Source organism: Lottia gigantea (genome assembly GCF_000327385.1).
Source record: "Lottia gigantea unplaced genomic scaffold LOTGIsca_1, whole genome shotgun sequence".
NCBI lineage: Eukaryota > Metazoa > Mollusca > Gastropoda > Lottiidae > Lottia > Lottia gigantea.
Genome location: NW_008706746.1, coordinates 2843843 through 2860718, shown reverse-complemented (window position 1 = coordinate 2860718; position 16876 = coordinate 2843843). Strand labels below are relative to the sequence as shown.

Here is a 16876-nt window from a genome sequence, read left to right as displayed (position 1 = left end):
CCATTTTTTCCTATTTTTGGGGATTTTCCCCCCCCCCCCCCCCCCCCCCGCGTTCAGTTTAAATGGGAGACCCATGAAAAATAAATACTTTTTGCAGTGGCGGACAGCCAGTGGATGTTATCCGAAATGACACTGACCACTCCATTGAAGCGAGGAATAGTATGGGCATTGGTAGACGGTTTATGATATAATAGATTGTTGAACTTCTGGAGGTTATTGACTAAATGAGGTTCAGCTAATTGTAGCTCCTTTGAGCAAGGAATCTGTGTGGCGTAAAGGGTAGCAGACGGAAATTTCGACTTGGCAAGTTTGAGGAGTTTCAGCATTCTTCTGTGTATGGATTCTCCTGATTCCTGTTTATTATTTAGGCCAACATGAAATGACACCTTTTTCGGAATGGTTTTTGGAGAGATCTTGGAGAGTAATGTATTGATATGCTGAATTCGGGCACCAGGGTAAGATTTGGCTTGGGTATCTGGATGTAGGAACGGGATGTTGCTGATGTTGGAAGATCCAATGATAACTAATGGTTTGGTGAGTGTGGGAATAGACCATTTGGATTTATCCTTCTCATTATTATGACGTCGTGGTTTACAGGCTGGAGTTGAGGGTGAGGTGGTTAAACTTCAGCGACGGCGAGTATTGGTACGTTGAGGTTTCGGTGTTTCAGGGTTCGATCTTGGCGTCGGCATTGGTGTGGATGGAGTTGCAGTAAAAGTTGGTAATGGTAAAGTACGTCTATCAGTGTGAGGTTTCTTGCTTATGGATAGTGGTTCTTGCGAGGTACTAAGGCCAGAAGGTGATGGAGTTCTTATTAAGTCAATTGCTGACAAGAACAGATTGTAAAATACTGTATGTAGTAATTCATACCAGTTAATATTGGGTATAACTGACAAAGAGTTTTATTACAGACAGTGATAGATAATGCAGATTTTGATAGTGATGATGATGAAGATGCTGATTTTACCTTAGGAGAGGAAGATGGTAGGTTTATATCCTGTTACTTTACAAATGGGAACCTTACTTGACAAATACAAATGTTTTAAGATTATTTGACTTTTGGCACAAGAAATAGTGTTGATAATCCTTTCGCAACTTCACATTTTAATGTTGCACGGTCATTAACAAATACTTCCATTGTAGATATGTATGGTGACTCTGATGGTGATAATGACTCTGAAGAGGATGATGGCTCAGATGATGATGATGACAGTGACTCAGATGATGATGACTCAGATAACGATGACTCAGATAATGATGACTCAGATAATGATGATGACTCTGAAGATGATGATGAGGATTCAGAGGAGGAAGATGAAGAAGAAGAAAAAGTGATGCATGTTAAGAATACTCCGAAAAATTCAAAAACTGACCAAAAGACACCTAACAAACACACAGAAAATAAATCTCCAAAAAATAAGGCAAGGTTGCTTACATTTATCAAAATATTTCTTCAAGGGTATGATTAGTCTATTGTTAATATTTATATAAAAAAATCAAGCCTCAGCAAGTTGCTCTTCATAGTTCGGGCAAGAATCTGCCCTGATGCATTTTGTCATATGTAAAAGAAACAACAGTATCACAAGAGTGTAGCATACCTAAGGTCACGTATTTTAACACTATATAATTGTTTACGTATAGACACCTAAAGTAAATGGTACACCAGTAGAAACAGAGACCAGTAAAAAGAAAAAGAAGAAAAATAAAGAAGAAATGAATAATAGTGCTCTAAATACACCAAAATCTGAAAAGGTTTGTTTCATTTACTGTAGTATAAATACATAGTCAAGGATTCAGAATGTAAGAGAGAAAAAAAATGCCCATGGAACATTACTTGTTAATATGTGAAAATACAATGATCCGTTATAAAAGTTAAATCAAATCAATTATCTAAACAGATTTTGTGTATCTCCATTAATCACTGAATTTGTTGATTGCAGAGCTAATAACAATTGTTTTAGTACTGCTTTTGTTTAAGATCTTCTATCAAATTCTATTAGCTTCAACAGATAGAGGCTGAGGTGTAGTTTTGAACAAGAGTTCTTTTGATTGACAATAAACATATTATTATTTCTACCTGACAGAAAAATAAAGAAGAAACACCAAGTAAGACACCTAATAAAAAACAAGTCTTAGCTGATGGTTTAGTTATTGAAGATGTCAAAGTTGGTAATGGTCCTCCAGCCAAACCTGATAAGATGGTAAAACTACACTTCTACATTGTGATTCTTCAATTGTGTCATGAAGCTTGTTTTTTTTTTTACAGAGATAGGGATTTTGAGAACCGATTTGAATGATCACAATCAGAAACTGTGAAGAGCTTGTCATCTTGCTATTTCAGGCTCACATGTATTATGTTGGTAAACTGTCGAGTGGTAAACAATTTGATTCCTGTACTGGTGGTAAACCATTTAAATTTAGATTGGGTAAACAAGAAGTCATAAAAGGATGGGATTTAGGTGTAAAAGGTTAGTTTCCTTAAAAGATTTAACTTGTCAATGGCTTGTTAATAATATGGAGACTAAACTGGGGTTATAGTTGTCAATGCATACTTATGGTTAGGTTTCCCAAAACCCCTACATAAAGCACAGATGTCTTTATATGTCCATTTTATAATGTGGTCGTTGCCCCTGTCGGTTCGCTCGAGATGAGATCTTGGACAAGTTTGAAATTGACAATATTCACTGATTGCTTTTTGAGTTACTGCCCCTGACTTAGTAAAAACGTGTCAAAATTTGTTTGTGAACACAATCAGTTTTTGGTACAATTTGACATAGATTTATATTAATATACTCAAAATTTAACAGGGAAGTGGGCATATCATGCAACCACTTGATACATGATGATGTAATGAAATTATACTTCTACAAACTGTATAGCATCGTATACATGACTTGTCAGAGAAGTTGTTAATTTTGTTTTTGTATCTAGGAATGAAAGTTGGTGGTAAAAGAAGATTAATAGTGCCTCCTAAACTCGGGTAAGTTTCACCAGGTGAAGTTTCCTTTGTTGTTTTCGTCTATATGGACGATATGAAAAAAAATATCCAATCAATGATGTGTATAAAAAAATATGTGACTACTATAACAGATTCACTGACAGGTGGAAATCAAATAGAGTAGACAAGATGCATTATTCCATTTGAGAGAGGTTACACACTCCAAAAATAGGCAGGTAGTTGGAGTATGATATAGTGTATCTTATTTACTCTATACAGTTATGTTATATTAATCTATCTGTTTTTTATTTCAGTTATGGTAATCATAAACAAGGTCCAATACCAGCTAATAGTACACTAGTCTTTGATGTAGAATTAAAGGCAGTCAGCTGAAACCTCACATTTCAGCCCTATTTTAATAATATGTATATAAATCACCAATTCTTTTACACCTCAATAAAATTCCATACAATTTCTCTAACTTTCATTCTTTAAAGAAAATGTTGAATTTTCAGTTCTGTAGTCTGAGTACATTTACTAGACATTACTACAGTATACAGGCCTCGGCTTACATTGTATCTGAGTAGAATTTTTTGCAGCATTTTGTACCAGATACTACCGAGATCATGCCTGATATTACTTTGGTATATCGGGACATCGTTTTCACGCTAAATACGTTTGCGGGACACATACAGATCCCAGTTGAAAATCACCATCTAAAAACCTTGTGGGGAAAATAAATTTCATGATTATCAACGTTCAATGCATATTAGCTTTCCTTGAACCTCTGTTACTATGCTTATGATAAACCAGGGGGTTGTCAGTGGAGTATAAAGAATTTCGACAATGTTCAGTTTTAAAGTATTGTCCTAGTGTTCGCCAAAACTCATAGGCGTGATAAAGGATGTAGTTTTCAAACAATGTGCGAAATATGAGATCAGTTACCAAAGTTTTTGATTAACGAATTCGGCATAGATGGAACAGGTTTAAGAACATAATAGAGGCTCGATTTTTAACCGAGCTTGATATAAACTTTGTGTACTTGTTGATCTACTACAATAGAGGTTGTTTTTTTACGCAACGATTACGTTAACCGAACGCTTACGTTAACAACAATATTATTAATTGCTATTATGGGCTTTTATCGACTTGTCTTAGCAAGCTTTTTTTGCACAATACGCAGTTGCTATAATAATATTGAAGAAAAAAACACCAAAGAGGTAATATCTTTTAAGTTTCAGTAACTTATTAATTACGTTACATTACTGTATAATGATTATTGGATATCTTTGAATAAAAAGGTAGAGTTTTGTTGAATAACAGCCTCACAGGTGTTGTCTGATTTAACTTTCAGAGATTAAATAGATTGTAGATAATCTTGGAGCCATAATTTAATTCTAAAAAGTTGACATCAGCTGGATAAGCAAATATCCCCCGATACTCAAATCTCGGTAAGCAGGAAGTTACTAAGACTTCTATTTAAAGAGAAACTCCTTTTAATGTCTTGTGATAGGTCGTTGTGTTTGAATGCACCTAATAAAGTATGTAATATATATAGTCAAATAAACAGTCACAAGTTAAAGTAGAGTCGTTTATGCACTCAACACAATGCCTATTTCAGTATTCTAACAGTACAGGTGTGGGAAGAACTTGAAATCATATTGTTGAATTATTATTGATATAAGGTAAATCATATACGTATACATCATTAAATATGATCCGAAATCATCTTTAACATGTTACTGATAGATAATTTTACTAGTTACCGTTCATCTAAATAAGGCTGGGCAATGGTCAGCTTTTTTCGAAATATTTACTTGTAGGGCCGTTTTTACGTCGTGTAAGCAGCAAATGGGGCAAATGACTCATGGCAAACTTGACAAAAAATATATAAATAAAAACAAGAAATTTAAAATATGATTATACACATGATGTCTAGAGAAAAGGTAATTACTGTTTGAAGTTTCCAGGACCATTCTCCCGACCGCTAGATTTTTGCCACATTATTAAAAAGGATTACAGGCTGTGTCTAGCATCAATCTAATTACAATGTAGACTAAAATATCAGAAAACGAAAAATGTAAAAAAAAAAGAAAATTGTAATCTGATTTTGATTAGATTGGTCTCGCTGATTCTGATTAACACAGACATTTTTGATGAAAGCTTAATATTACAATTTCAGCCACCAATAACATTTTTCGGAATGAAATCCCAATCTATCTGAACAACCTGTGTTTAAAATGTTTTCTTAAGTTCGGACTACATATCGAATACACAAAAGCTTCATATCTTGATTTAGTAGGTTATATCATGCAAAGGACTAGGAAGAAACGCAATGGCTTTGAGCTAGATATAAAGCTTTTTGTTAGTTATTTTGGGAGTGAAGGTAAATGAGTATTTTGACACAACGTAGTTAACCTTATCCATCTATGGTTGTAAGGTAATTTCATGAAATTGGTTGTATTTTTTAACATTTGTGGCAAAGCCACTAATTACTGCGCAAATTTACATTTTCAGTTACTTCACGACATCGTAACCAAACATGCACCGAATAGATAAAGATCTGTTTATAGCCGCGAAACACGGTAGGACAGACGAGGTTGAACATCTTTTGGATTATGGCGCAGACGTAAACAACGTTCAGAAAGATAACGAAACCCCTCTTTTAGCCGCTGTCAAGAACCGACATGAAGAAACCTCTACTGTGTTGATTGATCATGGAGCCAATGTAAATTCGGCTGATCAAATAAATTCTACTCCGTTAATGTATAGCATCAGCTATGCGCTAACTGAAGTTTTTAAGAAACTTCTGGAGCAAAAGTGTGATTTAGATATTCCTAACCATGATGGTAAAACTTCTCTGCATTTAGCTGCTTTGCAAGGAAAGTCCACACATGCTAAACTTCTAATCGAGAGTGGTGCTGCCATTAACATAAAAGACGATTTAGGAAGGGTACCACTGTGTTATATATCTAAATCAGACAACCCGAACCAAATTGAAGTAGCATCCAAGTTGATAAAATGTGGAGCGATAGTGGATTTTAGTGACAATGAGGGCATGACGCCTTTGATGTTTGCTATCATCGACGAAAGCCCTTCCATAGTACAACTACTTCTGGAAAGCGGATGTGACGTGAAATTAAGGAACAATCAAGGAAAGACGCCTCTTCATTTGGCTGTTGAAAGTAAAAATGGAAATACTATTGACCTTCTATTGAAGCATGGTGTCCCGATTGACGATCAAGACAACGACAAATCCACGCCTCTCATCCGGGCAATCATGCACAAAAACGCGAAAGGGGCACTGACCCTCATCAATCGAGGAGCAGATATTAATTCAGTGGATTTTTTTGGATGGGGCGTTTTAATGCATGCTCTGAGCAATGACATGACTGATATAGCGGAAACCCTGATTCAGAAAGGTTGCGATGTCAATGCTCAAGCAACGAAGATGAAAACGGGTTTACACATTGTTTGCCAGAATCATCTCATTGATTCAATTCACCTTTTACTAGATTACGGAACTAATGTTAATATTCAAGATGGCGACGGAGACACTCCTTTGAACTTATACCTAGCCAGTATACCAAGGGACAAAACTCCGAATATGGAAATAATTAAGATGTTTCTGAAAAATGAATGTGATTGGACAATCGAAAATAAGCAAAAACAATCTGCAATTCATTTTGCGCTTCGGTTGGGTAAAGATGGTCTTGAAATTGTAAAACTGGCGAAACAAACAGGATTTTGTTCACCGGCTCTACTGTTATCTGTGGCACAAGACCCTAGAATGGTGAAAGTGTTTGAAAAATATCCTGAAACAAAAAGATTTGTTGAAGAGAACTCTGGTGGTACACTGTAATAGAAATGCTATATATATATATTGAATCGACTTTGAAAATCAAAGGAAACTCACACGGAAAGTGTTTTCCGTAGATTTCAATAATCTGGTAGAAGTGGAAAAAAAGGAGTGTTAGGTCCATTTCTTTTTCGCCAAGTTTTGGTGTTTGGCTTTATAATGGCTTGGTATTATTAGTTGAAACCTACGTAGGAGACGGGGGGGAAGGGAAAAGGGGGGAAGGGAAACTAACTCAGATGATATCAAAACTATCTTTATCAGTTCATAAACTTTAATAAAAACCCTGTAATGATAATATTAAACAATTAGATATATATACAACACAAATATACAATACTATATCTTACAATTATCACAGTAAAGCTTAATATAAATCTATGCACATAAAATATCTATTTACACTTACACTATTACTATGTTAACTAATATATGCCATGGAGGGAAAACTTATGAAATGGACTAATGAAATATATAATATAATGTAAAATAAAACTAACCCTTAAGATGGGGTTTTAAGTTGATATTGACATTTACAGTATATAACTAAACTAAACTCAGTACCAAAACCTTTGAACTAATTATAATTAAAGATAATTATAATACAAATAGTTATAGATAATATAAGTTTAATATTGAAAAAGAAGGTTTATAATTCCACAAAGCATATAAATTAAAGATGGCTGCCATTACTAACATTTAAACTACCATGGTTACAATTGCACATCTCTCATACAAAATATAGTTTCCCAGAAAGACAATTACTCTAGAAAACACACATACCTGTGAAGTTATTTAAAGAAAATAACTAAATGGTGAAACAGGATAAAGTTGAAAGTAAGAAATATTTCATAAAAGGTTGAAACACACTTCCTTCAACTTCAAGGACTTAGATAAAAGTAAAGTTTCTGACTGGATAGGTGATGAAACTCACTGAAAGCTCACTAAGCTGGCCAATCCAAAAGGTGGCAAGGTCAGGTGAGATCAGTTAAGTTAAGAAACTAAGAGAGGGCAATAATTAAGACTTTAGTATTAGGCCAGTGTAAGGTAATTATGTGCTCATTAAAACAGTAATGGTGCATTAAGATAAAACAACAATTAAATAAAACAACCAGATTTTTATAAAAATGCACCCTGCCACAGAAGTACTTCAGACTACACATAAGCTATTGTCACATCCCCCTTTCCTAAATGAACAAAAGATTAAATCATAGTCCAATGATACATTAATACAATCAAGGTATCTGTAACTAAGGAAATTATAAAATGCTTCTTTGCATGAATAAAAGGTTTGTCTATAGATATTCGAGGTTTGGAAACTAGTCATTGTTGTATCGCGGATTTCGTTTGGATATACGTCCACTACGCGTGATTACTGGTTGCTGAGGATGTGGTACATTATCTACCCGTTGTTGAACAGCTTGTTGAACAGCTACATTGTTATCATTTACTGGTTCTTGGTGTTGTTCAACTGGAGGGATAAACCCTTCACCCCTCCAAAATTAAATGAAGCTCCAAAATCTTCATCAGGATTATAATTATTTGTAGGCTGAGGTTCATTGACATGCAAAAGATGACGTCGGTTTCGCCTGAGTTGATTACCGTCATAATCAACATAATACGATCTAGGATCAGCTGTTGGCGATATTACTGTCCCAAGTTTCTGGTAACCTTTCTCTGTTTGTAATCTAACCCTATTTCCAGTATGGTGGCAGTGTCCTTGTATTCTTGCCATATGCAGATTTCTGTTGTGATCTTAATTGACTTAGACGATTTTGGACAGCACTTCTGTTGATATTGTCTTGACGAAGTAGATTAGATAACATAGGCATGTTGAATTTGGTTTGTCGACCCATTAGACGCTTGGCAAGTGATTTAAGAATATCATCACGATATGTATTTCTAAAGTTCAATAATGCGATATACGGATCACTTCCATCATGCTTACACTTGTCCAAAATGTTTTTACGTTTTTACAGCACGTTCGGCTAAACCATTGCTTTGGGGATAGCCAGGACTGGATGTTTTGTGAATGAAATTCCAAACTGTGGTGAAATTCCTAAATTCTCTACAAAAGAATTGAGGTCCATTGTCACTATAGAGTTACTATCAGGTACACCAAATCTTGCAAAATGAGATTTAAGCTTGTCAATTACGGCTCGGGAGGTAGTATGTTGAAGATAGGTAAGTTCAATCCATCCTGAATATGAATCGACTAGAACTAAGTAATTCTTTCCATTCCATGTGAGTAAATCTGATGCCAAAACATTCCATGGACGATCTGGAATCGGTTGTGTGTTAAGGGGCTCTTTGTGTTGATGTGCTTTAAAATGATTACAAGTTGCGCATCTGGATACAAAGTTTTCAATATCCCGATTCATTGAATCCCAATAAAATAGATCACGTGCTCTAAGTTTAGAGGCTTCTATCCCAATGTGTCCTTTATGTATTTGTGCTGTTTAATCAGGCTGCAGTGTTTTCGGAACTATAACTTTTTCACCTTTGTATAAAATGTCATCATACATGTATTGTTAGCAGGTCTCGAAAGGAGTAAAATTTGCGAATATTGGGTGCACATCTTTTTCGTAAGGTGGCCATCCGTACATGATATTTTTTCGAAGTTCTTGACAGGTATTGTCATTCAAAGAAGCAAGTTTTAATTCTTGATATTTCGCTGTTGTGATTGGAATAAGACACATTACATCATTATCTTCTTCTAGTTGTGGGCTGGTTTCGTATAGATAGGCACGAGATAAAGTATCGGCAATGTGTAGGTCAGCGCCTTTCTTGTAAATAATATTTAGATCATAGCGTTGTAATTGAAGTAGCATCTTTTGTAAACGCATTGGTGTTGCTAAGGGACGTTTGAAAATAGTTTCTAGGGGTTTGTGGTCAGATTCCACGGTTACAGTTTTTCCAAATATATATTCATGAAACCTAGTACAAGCAAACACAATGGCTCATAGTTCTTTTTCTATTTGTGCGTATCCTTCTTGCGTTGGAGTTAAAGCACGTAAGGCATAAGCAATTGGTAATCCATCTTGTAAACACGCGGCACCCAGTCCTCTTTGAGAACTGTCACAAGTTAATGTTACTGGTGTTTTGACGTTGAAATATTGAAGAACGGGTGGGTTACTTATTACAGTTTTTAGTTTTTCAAATGCCTGTTGATGATTCATGTCCCAATTCCACATTGTTTCTTTTTGTAAAAATTGGCGTAATGGAGTAGCCAATTCACTAAGATGAGGAATGAATTTGGATAGGTAAGTGACCATTCCTAGAAAACGTTGAAGGGCTTTCACATTATCAGGTGTAGGCATTTCCGTGATCGATCGCACTTTTTCAGGATCAGCTTTCACTAGTCAATCGATGACCTATATAGCCAATGTTTGTCGATTTAAATTGAAACTTTTTTAATTTTAGTTTTAGATAAATTTCACGCGCTCTGTTAAGAACTTTTATTAACTTTTCATCATGATCTTTATCACAGGTTCCCCAGATAAGAATATCATCAATAATTATTTCACAAGGGTAACCACTGAATAGTTGATCCATTGTTTTTTGGAAAACTTCACTTGCACTATTTATGCCATAAGGAAGACGAAGAAAACGAAAAACGACCATAAGGGGTTATAAATGTTGTTTTGTACGATGCTTGTTCAGTTAAAGGAATCTGCCAATACGCATTAGATGCATCGATAAGAGTGAATTTTTTAGCATTAGGTATGCGTGCGATGATTTCGTCAATAGTTCTGAGTGGATAATGTTGACGTAGTATAGCTTTATTTAAATCCGATGGATCAATACACAGTCTTAAATCTGTTGAGTTTTTCTTCTTTACAGCAACTAAGTTTGATACCCACGGTGTATGTTGAGTGACTGGAACAATTACACCAATTTTGACCATTCTGTCTAATTCTGCTTTCACAGAGTCTTGTAGAGCCACTGGTATTCGACGAGGTGGGCGTATAACAGGTGTTACATTATCATCTAAATCAATGTCATAAGCTAAGGGTAGACAACCCAAATCACTGTTTAATAAATCATGATAATTGTGTAAAATATATGACTCAGTGATTCCACCATTTGTAGATGTTGTTGAGATATTAATAGTGTCAATGTGATTAACATGGATTAGACCTAATGATAAACAATCTTGTAAACCAAGCAAAGGTGTAACATTACTATTAACAACATGAAAAGATATATTATGTGATATTCCCTTAAGATAGCATGGTAATGTTATTTCACCAATAGTGTGGATAATGTTACCACTGTAAGATATTAATTTTGCTAGTTTATGGTTATTAACAGCATTAAAATGTGCCACTTGTTTAACTAGTGAAAAAGGTAGAACATTACATTTTGCACCAGTGTCCATCTTTAAGTGAATATCATAGTTATTAACATAAAGTTTAACAAATAATTCGGAAGGGTTGGATTGTGATAATCCAAATACATCAAAAGAGCTTATGTCAAAAACATAATTAGGGTCATAATCATTGAATTCAGTTTGCATGTAATCATTTTGTTGATATAGTTCACTGACAGATTGTCTCGGCATATGATTATCAAAACGATAAGAAACGCGTGATCGACAACATTTAGCAAAGTGGTTGTATTTCCCACAATGAGAACATGTTTTTTCAAATGCAGGACATTGTCTTGGAGGATGATTTGTTCCACAATTACCACACATTTTCTCCACATGATTGTCTATGGGTAATTTGAATGGTTGTCTTGATAAAGAACTAAAAGTTGGTTGTCTTGGATTTGGTGATCTTGGTAATCGCTGTGTAGGCCTATATGCTGGTTGATTATTCGTGTAATTTCCTGGTTGACGTGTGAATTTTCTTTGTTGAAATCGAACTGCATCAATCTCCGAATTTGCTAAATCAGGCTTAGAGTTAGTGTCTTTTTTGTTTAATTCAGAAAGACTCTTTTCTGCAGTTTCGTGAATTTGACATATGTTGATAGCTTTCTGTAATGTTAGTTCTGTTTCACGAAGTAAAATCTTTCTTACATGATCACTTCTAACGCCCCACACTATCCTGTCCTTAATTAGGTCATCGTTTAATTGTCCCCATTCACACACAGAGGCCTTGATTCGAACATCAGCTAGAAACTCTTGAAATGATTCATCATTCTGTTGAACTCTGGTGTGAAAAGCATTTCTATCAACAGTCAAATTTTTCTGTCCACATATTGAAGCAAATTTATCCTTTAGATTTTTCTCTTGATTCACCCTCAACATAGGTGAACGATCTTTCACGTTCTATGGCGTCACGGCCTGCTAAGTTAAGGAAAATGTATGCCTTTTCTTTGTCTGTTTTCTCTGAATGACCTGCTGCTTGAATGAAAATGTCAAAATCAAGTTAAAAAATTCGCCAATTTTTAGCTATATTTCCAGTGAAACTGAGAGGATCAGGTTTCCTGAGATATTCTGCCATTGTTTACAATTTATAGACTTGACTTGTTGTCAAAATGTTTTTTTTAGAAATCCATACTTCTGTCACCATGTAAATATGTAGTTAGAACACAATAATTGTGCATAATAAACTTTATATAATCAAGCATGTTATTTCAATGATACAATCAATATGGGAGGCATTCTAATAATAATGATGTCATCCAAGTAGGGGAGATAACTCCAGCTTCTAAGATAGTACTTGAAGTACTTCAGACTACACATATCCTATTGTCACATTTAGTACTTAAAACTTAATTGACCTCTAATTCCTCCAATGCTGAAATTGCTACATGCAGTCAGAGGCCCAAATAGCTGTTTAAGAATATGATCCACTTCCTTATTATTTATGTGATAAAAGGTAGTTTACTTTGGTCTGAAATAATTTATACCTTTACTTCCCTTTAATAATAGAAAAATTAGGACCAGATTAAATCGGATAGCGAAATCTTTGAATTATATGTTTTTCAAAGGTAGAAAATGGATCGTGGCCTTTACAACCTACCTTAATAACTGAGAGTCATGCAGTTGTTTCCAACCTCATACATCCCTCACACCTTCTGAGCAAATATCTCATATCTTCACACATTCAGAACGATGTAAATTGTATGATTTTTTTATTCGAGCTAATCAAAATACCCTAGTGTCCCCAACTGTACTAGCATGGTCGTGGCTGTTACACATTAATCGATTGAAAAACCATGGGATTGGTTGGGAACCCGGGATTAGAGAAAGGGCATCGTTATCAACCTTCTGATGTCTAATGTAAATGAAGATCTTATTTTGTAACCGAAAGACTAGACTCGCAGAAACAGCAATTTACCTCATATTCGAAGATTCACCTTCACAAAGTTGCAAAATGTAAATGGGTACCTGTCGGACATACGAGTTCCTCGAACGTGATATACTGATGGATATCGGCACGATGAGGACCAGACAAAATTTTATGGGAGTTGCTCATATCCATTTTATGGTCGCTTGGGTCGCCAGTAAGGTAATAGCCAATTATGGCACAAATTTAGAACAAGCTAACATCATTTAATGTTCTTCTCTTTTCTTAATCACTAAAGACTTTTTTCTATTGGTCAACTTTAACGATAACAAAGTGAAACGCATCTGGTATAAAATAGCTCGTTTAACAATCTAAGTACTGGATTGGAATCCAAAGTTCTTCAGATTCTTGGCGACTATCATGTGGAAAGGCTGCTTAGGAACTAATGATATTATTTCAGAACATTACAATTGCATCTACCCATCAAAATACAATATTTAGACTCTCAATCACCCTTTCTCATGATCCGCAATATCTATTGAGCAAACTGGATCGGTCTTTTATCTCTTCATTCTCTTCTCACTTCATTAATGTTGTTAATTTCTTTTATACTGTACCAATTATGCCGGTAGCAACTCAATTTATTAAGACTTTACAAATCCTGTCGCTAAATGTATTTCCATCATCATGCTGCTTCGGATTCCCAATTTCTTAATGGTTTTGCAACTTTCGTTACTATAATTAGAATGTAGGAAATTTCATTCTGGGGTCTAGAATGTAGGACAACCTACAAAAGTCTGTTTAATAATTAGTACCAATATAGTTAATTTAAATTTAAAAAACGAGTGAATATAAATGTAATGTAAAAGTTCTGGCCCACTGCGACCAGGTGCTCTCGGAACGGTTCTCAGAACGGACTCGTTCCGTAACTGTAATCGTTCTGAAAAGGGTTTACTGCGCATGCCTTATAAGCCACTTTTAACTTTTTCCGCGGAGTTTCGTCAGTTCCATTATTGTTTACATCGGGGTGACTACAGTAAAAGGGGCTTGTGAGAATTAAAATATCTCATCTTATCCCTCAAAAGTATAAGCTTTATAAGTGTGCGTTTTTCTTGTTATTATTCCTGGCATAATCTCATACGTTATACTAAACGAGTTCATTTATAATTTTTGATGTACGTTGACAACATTTGCCCACACAGTTTTTGCAGCTGTCACTATTATAGTTGAAAGTACATAATATTTTGGGCTTATAGTTATAGTTTCTAATACTGTAGGTAATTAACATGTGTTATTGATAATTGGCTTTATGTCGTTTTCGTAGTGTAACTACATTAAAAGAACACGATTCGCTACTTTCTTTTTCTTCACGGCCACTTTTCAATGAAGCAAGTGAAACAACGATACAAGAGTGGGCCATACGTTTTAGATCTATACAAACGGTGCTTGTATGTTATCGGATTTCTATTATCATGAATGGAATTTGTGTTATTCGTATCCTAGTATTTTATTGTGATTTGACTTTAAAATTTATGATATGATTACTGCTAATGTAAGGTGTGCAGCTGAAATGTAGTATTATTTCAACCACAGTTTTCAGTTTAACATCACAATTTATGCAGTCAGGTGGAAACGTTAAAAATGATCATTAATTGAACATTGGGAATAATTAAACTATGATTGAATATATGGTTTTTAATTAGACCACAGTGAATAATCTATCCCGAGTTAAAAGACCAATTTGGTGATATTCGGTGGTGAGGTATGGTTATATAGTTATGGTTATAGTGATGCATAGGGACTAGAAAATAAAATGTTATTCAGGTACCAATAATTGGAACTAACTTCAGAACTTTCAAAATAATGGAAGCTCGATAGTTTCGAATTCAAATGTCGATGTAATATTCACTATTAGATTACTCCGCAAGAATTTTTGATTGAATTTGTCCCAGTCGAAGAATTGTGTTTTGAACTTGCGATTGGAGAATTTTAGATTTTAGATTAGTTTTAAATATTTTGGTCTATCTTGTTTATTTTAGTTTCATATTCGAGAGAAATCGAGTAAAAATAGTTTCTGGATTAAAGTTATTATCTCTGTATGTAAAAGGAGTAACACTTCGGGATTAACTCGTGGGATTAATGTATATGGATAAAGATTAAGTGGTTGTTAGTGTCTCGATCAACAATGAAGTTGAATATTAGGAGTTATTTGTGTGCTACTATGATTTTGATCATAAACTTCACAATTGGTAAGTTCCATTTAAGTTTATTATGTCCATTTAATTTAATAAAAACGACTATGTTAGAGATGAACGTAACTTTTCAATTACACGTTGATTCAATTAAACAGAACTGTACACAGGAAAATATTAAAAAGAGCAAAAAAAAATTAATAAATACACCCAGCGTCGCAATTCATAAACCTACAAATCGTCGAAGCCATTTAAAACGAAAAAGCATTACAGAGTAAGAGTTTACGAACAGAGTAAGAGATTGCTGACGAGTAAGTAAGCCCTGTTCATTGCACTGTGATAAGTTTCCAAGTAGCCTTTATACACGTATAGCTAATTTGTTCAGTGGTTACTCAACCATGCCCCATCATTCCAGATTTTTGTGACTCTCCTCATGGATTTCTATGATCTGACTATCAATATGGAACCTCACAAACCACATAATAAAAGATTTTGCTTTTATTTTCATTGTCCATCTCTACATGTACTTACATAACGTAGAAGCATGGAAGTGTTTTTAATGTTTGCTCTTGGTGTTGTCCATCTGCATCCAATTAACAGACAGAAATTATTGGTACACTAATGATAATTGCGATATTTTAAAATCTAAGCTTAAGCGTCTATCATATATCAACACTCCCCATTTCTGTTCTTCTATTGACCATAGTATTTAATGTTCACAATTTGGTAAGTAATATTCCTTGAAGTTTGTTTTAGTAATACACCAGATCATGAGATGATTTGAACCATATACTTTTTAAAGAAAGAATTCAATGTTTTATTTATTTGTTTTATTCGTCAGACCTCAAACAGGTTCAGTCTTTACATAATTTTGTTATCATTTATAGCCTATCGACTTAAGAATCTGCCCTCCCCAGACTGCATCAGCCAAGGCGAGGCGTAAGAATTTAATTAGAGGTATACTGTATATTGTTTTTTTTTATCTTGTAGAATACTGTATATTGTTAGTTTTTCGCGTTTTGTATTACATTCTGAGCTAGTTATGTTGCCATTATAATGATGGATAGGGTTATAGTTCCTTTTCGAAAACTAAAAAATGTTATCTGTCTTAGTGGAGGTCAAACCATTTAGGTTTGGTAAACACACGTAATGTTCCTCTATGATTGCATCTAAATCCATGGTTTTTGCTGCTCTGCAATTTGGAAATATTTTCGGATAATCGTCGACTGTACAATCTCAGTACATTTGCTGACTTTATATTCATTGTCGAAACCCGACCAAACAGGTACTTTAGAGTGATTAAATTTTGACAATGTTGAGAATTTGACCGTTTTTGATCAGTAACACGTTTGGTTCTTAAAAAAAGTTAATAGAAATAACTTAGCTTCAAATGCAAGAAATTGTTTCTTCGAAAATTTAAAATCAGAATAATGATATTTATTCTTTAAAATGGGCACCAACAATTTTACTTTTTTTCTGAAGAGACTCATCAGATTGTTTGTGTTTGTAACAGTATATAATCACACTCGCAACACAAACCACATCCTTTGAATTCTGTTTTATAAAGTTTTCCTATGCTAGCGAAAAAGCAAATACGAAAGTAATACAAGAGATATTTTATATCTCGCACGTCCCCGATCTCTATTTTTAT

General features: G+C 34.5%; 2 protein-coding genes across 2 annotated transcripts in view; both read left to right on the top strand.

The window, feature by feature from the left end:
• LOTGIDRAFT_227888 (hypothetical protein) overlaps window positions 1-3414 on the top strand; it is an 8314-nt gene extending 4900 nt beyond the window's left edge. Inside the window, exons 6-12 of the mRNA XM_009045528.1 lie at window positions 912-984; window positions 1144-1421; window positions 1642-1752; window positions 2085-2201; window positions 2342-2468; window positions 2932-2980; window positions 3253-3414. Coding sequence (XP_009043776.1) covers window positions 912-984; window positions 1144-1421; window positions 1642-1752; window positions 2085-2201; window positions 2342-2468; window positions 2932-2980; window positions 3253-3331 — 834 coding nt within the window. The 3' untranslated portion in view covers window positions 3332-3414. The remainder of the gene's footprint in view (window positions 1-911; window positions 985-1143; window positions 1422-1641; window positions 1753-2084; window positions 2202-2341; window positions 2469-2931; window positions 2981-3252) is intronic.
• Window positions 3415-6087: 2673 nt separating this feature from the next.
• On the top strand, window positions 6088-6890 carry LOTGIDRAFT_227887 (hypothetical protein). The gene has a single exon (XM_009045527.1). The coding sequence runs from the start codon at window positions 6219-6221 to the stop codon at window positions 6798-6800; it is 582 nt and encodes a 193-aa protein (XP_009043775.1). The 5' UTR covers window positions 6088-6218; the 3' UTR covers window positions 6801-6890.
• The last annotated feature ends 9986 nt before the right edge of the window (window positions 6891-16876 follow it).